Source organism: Propithecus coquereli, unplaced genomic scaffold, assembly GCF_000956105.1.
Source record: "Propithecus coquereli isolate 6110/MARCELLA unplaced genomic scaffold, Pcoq_1.0 Scaffold163, whole genome shotgun sequence".
NCBI classification, from domain to species: Eukaryota; Metazoa; Chordata; class Mammalia; order Primates; family Indriidae; genus Propithecus; species Propithecus coquereli.
In genome coordinates this window covers 2459512-2469145 of record NW_012140858.1, presented here as the reverse complement: position 1 = coordinate 2469145, position 9634 = coordinate 2459512, and the positions used below count along the sequence as shown (strand labels likewise).

Sequence of the window (9634 nt, the reverse complement as noted above, 5' to 3'; positions counted from 1 at the left end):
CAATATTAGGAATAAGAAAGACTATAGAAAAGGAAGAGATTAAGTAATATAAAAAATCATATAATTTATGAGTGTTAATTTAAAAATCTAGATAACCTGAATAATTTTCTAGCAAAATATGAATTACCAAAGTTGGTTCAATAAGAGGTAGAAGATCTGACTAGCATAAACAAGAGATGAGAGTGAAATAATTGTCAAAGATGTATGTTGTTCCTAAAGAGATGGCTTTATGGAGTCAATTCAGCTTTTCTTTTGTATTTAAACAGTTTTAGGGCATAGGAAAAAGACATTTTTTTCTAATGCAAATTTGACCAACATTGCACCGAAACCAAAGTATATGAATATAAATGTAAACTTTCCCAAATAATATAGAGACAATTTTCATTTTGTATTTCACTATATTAAATAAAATTTGTGCACATTAATACCATGCGAAGCAAGGTATTATGCACAAGTTCCAGTTCACATGGGACCTTGCAAAACAGGGAATGCCTGTATCATCAGCTAAAATTCAGGATGGCAGTATAGCAATACTGAATCAAAACAAGTGGGGATTATTGTAGAGTATAAAAATTATTTGATCTTAATAAATAAATATTTTAATATAATTGACATTCATACATTTAGAAGAAAAGTAATATGAACTTGATACTGAAAAAATATTTGAAAAAATATGACAGCCATTTCAAAATTTTAAAAATACAAATTAAATTTAGATTAGAAGAAAAAAGATCCTCTTACTATGATGAAGAGTATTGTACAGGCAAGAACTATAAAAATTATATCCACAATGAAAACATTTGAATCTTTCTTATAAAGTCAGGAACATGATAAGCATACTGAATATCATTGTTATTATATATATAAAACACTGTTCTGGAGAGCATAGCCAACCATATAAGACAAGAAAAAGAAATTTCTTTCCTATATAATAGGAAAGAAAATACAAAATACAATTGTTTTCTGATAATCTGATTGTTGGTCTAGGAAACTCCAAGAGATTCAGCTGAAAAGCTATCAGAGTAGGGTGGTTGTACACAAAATATAAGAACAGCTTTCTTATATACCAGCAATAACCAGTTAAAATAATTTCCCAATAACCATTATACTCAAACTCAGCTGACTCTGGATTTTTATGTTGTCACTTGCAACTCCCCACTTGCAGGTATTAACCTCTTTTTATATTAGTTGGGACTCCTTTGGTTGCAAGAGATAGACTAAACTTGAACAAGCCTAGGCAGAGAGGGATGTCAGACTTAGTGGACTCCAAGGCCATCAGGACTCTCTATTTCTCATCTCTGCTTCTCTGTACAGACTGGCTTTTTTCATACAGCTGCAAACATAGTTACCTAATACTCCCCCAAGGTTTACATCTTAAAGCTTCAGGTTTTTAGCAAGAGTCCAACTCTCATTTTCAGTAGAAAAACAATCCAAAAGAAGGATTCCAATTGGCTCACTCCTAATTCAAACAACTCACCAAAAGGTAGTCCATTCTGCCAGTATGATGGCTTCCACAATAACCATGTGGATTGTAGGAGAGGAATGAATCCTAAATAAGGGGTGCTGAGGAGAAAATCTTATTTTTAAACTTAGTGCTATAAATGAAAAACCAAAAAACAAACTTCTGATAGCTTTCTGTTGTCCCTGGGATACATTCTAAACTGTTTATGTTGTATGCAAGTCTTCACGATCTGCTTCCACCCCGTGGTAGACTGTTTGCAAAGACAGCTACAACAATTTCCCTCACTGTGCACGTGCCCCTTGGCAATGTGACTTTGCTGCTTCTCCCATCAAGAAGTGGGATCTGTTTTTCTACCCCTTGAAACTGTCCTGGCCACATGACTTATTTTGACCAACAGAATATGTCAGAAGTAAGTGTGTGAATTCCAAGCGTAGGCCTCAAGGGGTTCTGCTTTCATATTATAGGTTCTTCCTGGTCTTAGTGCATGGTGTTGCCATGTGAGGAAGCCCAGTTAGATAATGGCAATATGGGGACAAGTTGTCTCCCATCTAATATCTAGAAGACTGTACCCATAAGAGTACCTCAAGTGAGGCCCATAGAAGAAATTCTCAGTTGAGCTCAGCCCAAAATGCTAACACAGCAAATCACAAGCAAATGAGTGTTGCTTTAAGTTACTAAGTTTTTGGGTGGTTACGAAGCAATAGATAACTGGTACACACCTTATTTCTCTAGCCTGATCTTTTGCTCTCTTTGTACTCTATTTTCTAGCCTCATTGAACTTTTTGCCATTCCCAGAAACCAAAAGGCCCTTTCATGCTTCTAAGTCTTTGCACATGCTACTAGTTCTTCTGTCCAGAATGCTTTACTTCTAACCTTCTCTGTTTGGAAAATCTTGATTCATTCTTCCAAAATTAGCTCAAATTCTGCCTTCTGTATAAAAGCTTCTCCAGCTTCCCTAAGCAAAGTTACTCTCTCACCTGGGAATCCCAAGGCGCTTAGTTTGAATTTTTATTATGGTCCTTTCCATATTGTACAGTATGTTATCTATTTATATGTCTATCTCTCAGAGTGGACTGAAAGCTCCTTAAAGGCAAGAACTATATCCCATTCATGACTGGGGCTTCAACACACACCAGAAGGCCAGAAATATATAATTGACACCCAGTGAATTGATAATGATGGGTTAAATCAAGAAATTAACCTTGGTGTCAGGAGAACCAAGCCAACTTAGGATACAGAACATTTTTCTTAATTTCCACAGAATACCAGAAGTTTCAAAGTGAAATGACCACAAAAGCAACTCCTGGAGAAATGTTAAGTCACAAAATTTATATCGTTTGCACACAAGAAACAGTTCATTCTGGCCTGTGTTGGCTGCCTCTTTTGTTTTCTCAGACCCAGTTTTGGTTGCTGATTACTCCTCCAAGTTACAAAGGTATTTAGTCGGTTAATAAGATGTTGCAAGAAACCATTTTCCTTCATTAACCACTCTGAATTGATTTACCCCAACAAGATTCACCATGGATTAGAAACTTGGCTTCCTTGATGTAAAAATGACCAAAGAGAAGCAAGAAATTGGTTATGGGACTGATGACCCCAGGTAGGAAAGAATAAAATAAGAAAAAAACTGACTTGCTTGGCAAATTCTAAAGTTCTAGAACTATATATCAATCCTTGACATTTGCAAGAGACAGGTGATAAGACAAGTAAAACCAAGAGTTGCTTTTTGGGAAATGCTTCAAACTCTTCTTTGTAATAATCTTGTTTGCAATGTATAATCTGGAACTTTTTTTGTTAAATTTAATTCTAAATATTTTATTCTTTTTGATGCTATTGTAAATTGAATTATTTTCTTAATTTTATTTTTGGGTTGCTGATTGCTACTCTAAAAACACAACTAATTTTTGTATATTGATCTTGCAACCTTGCTGAACTCATTTATTATTTCTAATCATTTTCTAGTGGTTTCTTTAGGATTTTCTATATACACAATCATGCCATTTGCAAAAAGAGATAGTTTATTTCTTTTCCATTCTGGAAGCCTATTTCATCCTATTGCCTAATCGCCCTGGCTTGAACCTACAGCACAATGTTCAATAGAAATGGCGAGAGCAAACATTCTTGTCTTATTCCTGATCTAAGGGGGAAAGCATTCAGTCTTTTACCACTAAGTATGATGTTAGCTGTAGATTTTTCATAGATGTCTCCTATCAGGTTGAGAGAGATCCTTCCTATTTCTAGTTTGTTGAGTTTTTTTGTTTATCATGAAGGGGTGTTGAATTTTCTCAAATATATTTTCTACTCCTATTGACATGATTATGAGGCTTCATCCTTTTGTCCTTTATCCTATTAATATGATATATTACATTAATTGATTTTTAGGTGTTAAACCAACTTTATATTTCTAGGATGAAGCCCACTTGATCATGGTGTATAATTCTTTTTATATGTACTGGATTCAATTTGTTAGTGTTTTACTGAGGATTTTTGTGTGTATATTCATAATTGGTATTGGTCTGTGGTTTTCTTGTAATGTCTTTGTCTGATTTTGGTATCCGGGTAATACTGGCCTCATATGATGAATTGGGAAGAATTCCTTCCTCCTCTTTTTTTTTTTTAGAAGACTTTGTGAAGGACTGGTATTCACCAGGGAAGCCATCTGGGCCTGAGCTTTTCTTTGTGGGTAGTTTTTGTTATTGCTGTTATGAATTCATTCTCTTTACTTCTTACAAGTCTACCATATTTTCTATTTCTTCTTGAGTCAGTTTTGGTAGTTTGTGTCTTTCTACGAATTTGTTCATTTCATCAAAATTACCTAATTTGTTGGCATATGATTGTTCACAGAATTCCCTTGTAATTCTTTTTATTTCTGTAAGGTTGGTAGTAATATCCCCTCTTTCATTCCTGGTTTTAATAAGTTGAATTTTCTCTATTCTCTAAATGTTAACCTCTCTTATTAACTGCCATAACTTTGTTATCTGTGCTATATTCCAGATTGTTTCTTCAGATCTTTCTTATAATTTACTAATTATTTTTTCATTTGAGTCTAAACCTGCTTTTTAACCCAATATATTTTTAATTTCAACAGTATGTTTTTATTTCTTGAAGTTCTTTTTGTTTCATAGTTATTGACTTAGACCTTTCTTCTTTTATAATATAAGCATTTAAAGCTAATTTTTCTCTAAATATTGATTTAAATTAATCCCATAAAATCTGATAAATTGTGATTTAATTTTCATTCAGTTCAAGACATTTTATAACTTTCTTTGTAATTTCTCCTTGTTCCATGGGTTATTTAGTCATGTGTAACTTCCAAGTATTAGGAACTTTCTAGTTAACAATCTGTTATTAATGTACATTTTAATTCTGTTGTGGACAGAGAATATACTCTGTATGATTTCAATCCTCTTAAATTAATTGAGACTTGTTTTATGACTCAGCATTATAGTCTAATTTTGTGAATATTTCATGTGAATTTAGAATGAAGGTGTATTCTGCAGTTGTTGATGACAGTGTTATATACACACCAATTAGGTTAAGTCAGGTTGACAGTGTTAAGTCCTTATCCCTGCTGATTTTCTGCCTACTTGTTCTATAAATTACCAAGAGAGAAGTGTTAATATTGCCAATTGTGGACCTGCTATCTTTCCTTTAATTTTTTTCATTTATTACTTCATATACTTTTATGCCCTGTTTTTAAGTACATACACACTTAGATCTTCATATCTTCTTGACGAATTGACGTTTTTCTCATTATGAAAGTTTCCTCTTTATTCTTATTAAATTCCTTCAGTGGAAGTCTACTTTGATACTAATAGTCACTTAAGGTTTCTTATGATTAATGTTTACATAGTATATCTTTCTCCTATCCGTTTACTTTCAATCTTTCTCAGTCTTTATTTATTTATTTATTTATTTAGAGACAGAGTCTTGCTCTGTTGCCTGGGCTAGAGTATACTGTGGCGTCAGCCTAGCTCACAGCAACCTCAAACTCCTGGGCTCAAGTGATCCTTCTGCCTCAGCCTCCCGAGTAGCTGGGACTACAGGCATGCGCCACCATGCTCGGCTAATTTGTTCTATATATTTTTAGTTGTCCGATTAATTTCTTTCTATTTTTAGTAGAGACAGGGTCTCACTCTTGCTCAGGCTGGTCTCGAACTCCTGAGCTCAAACAATCCTCCCGCCTCGGCCTCCCAGAGTGCTAGGATTACAGGCATGAGCCACCGCACCCGGCCTTGTTTGTTGTTTTTATTCATTCTCTCTCTTTTTTTCTTTTTTTTCTCTTTCTCTTTTTACCTTTTTTATTTTTTTCCAACACTGAGATATTCACTCTCACTCATGGTAGTTTATTTCCTTGAGTGGCTGGTGATTTTTTTTTTAAATGAGCACATATTTAGTTGATATTAATTTGCAAAAAAACCTGAATACCTACATTTTGGATGTTTCCCTTAAAAAGTATTAGCATATGACTCTGGTAGGAGTCAGGGTATGCTACTGACCTAGATCCTGAGAATCCTTTCAGGGTCTTCTCCTTAATCAAGGATTCTTCAGTTCATCTACTTGTCTCTTCCCTTTCTTAATGTTATCAACATATGCCTTCAGGGAGAACCCTGCCTTTCACATGTGCTTACTGCTCACTGCTCCAGTTGTACCTCTCCTTTGTTTGGGGGAGGGGAGAGCTATGGATGTTTTCCTTTCTTTCTGCAAGTGTAGCAGAAAGGCCCCTCACACTGTCTAGTACACTGTGCTGCCAGAAGAGGAAACCTGGATTTCTTATTTTATCTCTTGTTGATTTCCTAAACATGTCACCCAAACTCTGAGATCTCACTTGCCCCTGGGCTTCAACTATGACCTCTATTTTCAAGATCTTTTAATATATACTTCCAGCTTGAATATTTCCACCATGTTTTAAATCTCATATTCCGAACTGCTTATTGGACACATCCATCTGATTTAGACTGAATATAAATAAAAATACAGTATCTTTCTGTATTTTGGACATCTGCCTCCACATGTCCAAGATTATTTTTCTTCCATTTACAAACTTCAAACATTTCAAACTAGAAGGGATCTTAAAATCTTATTTTAAAAATGGGGCAACTGAGGACCAAGGATGTTAAATAGCTTTTTGCTTATCACTCCCAACTAATTTCTCCAGAGTACCTCTTTCTTTATGTTCCTTCCTGCTCAAAAAACTTCAGTGGTTGCCCTTTTGTCTAACCCTTAAGATGCTTGCAGATCTTATGGTCAGAGTGTCCTCCCTACTGCAATAATCCCTCTCCCCCCACTGCAATAATCCTTTCCAATAGAGTCTGGCCTTAGCGAAAACAAAAATAAACCTCAATGACTTCTCAATGTTCACAAGATTTTAGCTTTGTACTCATAAAAATCTGATTTTATAGTCTGCTATATTGATATATGATCAGCCTCTTGCCCTAGGCAAGATTTGCTCCAAATTTTACTCTTCCTCACATCACTCAGCCTAGAAAACTCCTGTCTTCACCTAATTCTACTAAAATCCTACCTCTTCCTCAAAATATGGCTGAAATATCAATACTCTCTAGTTTTACCAAACTTAATTTATCTAACTGAATTTTTCAGGCATTTCTATTCTATAAATTCATAAAACACATATTAAATTCTGCTTTGTACTGTGAATATGTTTTTTTCTATTTTATGTTCTTTAAAAAGTTTCCCCAGGCAGACAGCAACTATTCTGTGTTCCCTACAATGCTTAGCACAGTGCCTGGGACTTGGAAGCTCAGTGAATTTGGCTGAAAAAAGAAGTAAACTCAAGAGTCCCTTACCTTGGTGATGTCCGTGTGATCTTTGAGCCCGTTGGTCATGCACCAATATCGCCACACATTCAGGGCGTACCGCGTGGCTTTGGTAGTATTTGGGCTTACTGCACTGGTACATAGATCATTCAAGTCATCATTAATATTAAATACAGGAAATTTGTTGAGCTTAGTAGAATAAGCTAGAAACAAAAACAATAAAAACATTAAAATAATTTGCCATTCTCTTCTTTAGAGAATTACATCTTGGGATCATGTTAAAAAACAGAAAACTCCTAAAACATAACACTTTCAAAAATAAAAAAATTTTCAAGTATACATATATTAGAATAAATAAAATAGGGAACAATATTTATAGCATGGAATCAAGGCAGTAACCTTGCATTTAATCCCAACTATTTTGCCATACATACTAACGTATGCACTAATGTAGTCATTGCAATAATAGAAGGGGAAAAAATGAATGTGAAAAAACAAGGAATGTTCTATCTAAAATTTTCACTAGAAAAAAATAGCATTTCTCTAATAATAGCAATCAAAAGATATATGGAAAGAAGGCAGGAAGGCAAGAAGGAAAGAAAGAGAAAAATTACACATCCTTAGCACAGAAGCACTATCATTTCTTTATAATATATAGTCTCAAACATCTTGTGTGCCATTACTGGATGCCTTGAATGAAATGGCATTAGCATATTTCTTTAATTCTTCTCACAAATTAATAAAGAGAGAGATATTTAAACCCTGATTCCACAACCCATCAACTACCTTCTAAATAGATATGGAAAGCCAAGTGAGACAAATATTAGAGAAAGAGGGAAGAGTACTCCAGAGGGGCTCACATCTTCTCATTTTTATGAGGAACATATTTTAAATTGCCAGAACTACTTCAGATAAAGACCAGTCTTCCTCAATATGTCCACTTTAAGTGTTGGTTGCCAAAGAAATAACCTAGTCCCATAACTATTAGCTGGCCTTTCTTTATACCCTGTGATTTGTTAAAACCAGGCTTAACCTGTTCAAATTGTTATCTTTGGGTAGAAAAAAAAAGTCAAGGCAGACCACCTCAAAGTATAAACATTGCCAATCTAATAGCTCTGACCCTCTCTGGAAAGTTTCTGTATTCAAACAAGGCATAACTGGCGAAGTCCGTGAGAAATGGCAAAATGAAAAGTTAATGCAATTACCAAGGTGATCTGCAATTGGGTTTCACTCTGCCTAACCCACCTCACCTTTCAATGCTCCCACTGAGGAGCTCCTCTATCTCAAGCCACCAGTCTCCTGCTGCCCCAGGATCCGCCTGCACCCAGGACACCCACACCGCACCGTCCCCACACATAGTCTGAGTAATCTCCACACGGTCTTAGTGCCAATTCCAAACTCACTTCTACTTAACCTTTCCCACACGAACTCAACTTCTTCATTCCCTCCTTCACATGTGCCTCACATTTGCTTTATTATTTTTTAAGAGTGTGTTCTATTTGTGTCCAGATCTCTCTAATTGGTTTACATGCTCCTTAAGACTGTGTCTTTACCCCTTAAGTCTTGATCCTGCTCCGAAACGCTGAACATACAATCTGCTTTAATAAATGCAGCAGAAGAGGAATAAACAATTCCCTGAAGCAACTGCGACATGTATAATAGGTATATTCCTCTCACCACCGCCATAACCCTAGATAACTCCTATTGTTTGTTTGATATTAATGAAAGGATTCTAACATATAATTTAATATTCTTATACTTAGCACTAATTGAATGCCTACTAAATGCCAAGAGGTTTTACATAAATTATCTGTAATCCATAGGCAGCCCCATTGTTATCCCTACTTTGTAGATAAGGAAAGTGAACCTCAAATGTTTAAAAACTTCACACATTGACTCATCCAATATTTACTGAGATGCTCTCTGTGACAGGGACTGGGCTGTTTACGTCATGGAATTGGTAAGAGGAAGAGCCAGTGTTGAGACCTGAGTTTCTTTGACTTCATACTCTGGCCACTACAGCAAAGGAATCAGATACTATAGAGATAAAATTCTCAGCAAAGAAGACAATTTAGATTACAGCTGGAAAGGAGGAGTAAGTTCTAGTGTTCTATACTACTGTAGGATGACTATAGTTAACAATAATATATTGTAGCTTCGCATAGCTAGGAGGATATTGAATGCTCCCAACACAAAGATAAATGTTTGAGATGACAGATATGCTAATTACCTTGATCTGATCACTATACACTATATCAAAACATCTCTAAGTAACCCATAAATACAGGCAATTATTATATATTACAAAATAAAAAATAGAAATAAAAAAGAATACAACTTAGATATTAGCTCCTCATGCTTATGAAAAATATACTGGTCTCCCAAAATTTACTTG

The 9634-nt window shown here is 35.0% G+C and overlaps 1 protein-coding gene across 3 annotated transcripts in view; it reads right to left on the bottom strand.

Moving 5' to 3' along the window:
• Window positions 1-9634, bottom strand: part of KIAA1958 (KIAA1958 ortholog) — a 183395-nt gene that overhangs the window by 7127 nt on the left and 166634 nt on the right. For all 3 annotated transcript variants that reach the window (XM_012641150.1, XM_012641149.1, XM_012641151.1), the window contains one exon: window positions 7270-7442. In XM_012641150.1, the coding sequence (XP_012496604.1) occupies window positions 7270-7442 (173 nt within the window). The remainder of the gene's footprint in view (window positions 1-7269; window positions 7443-9634) is intronic.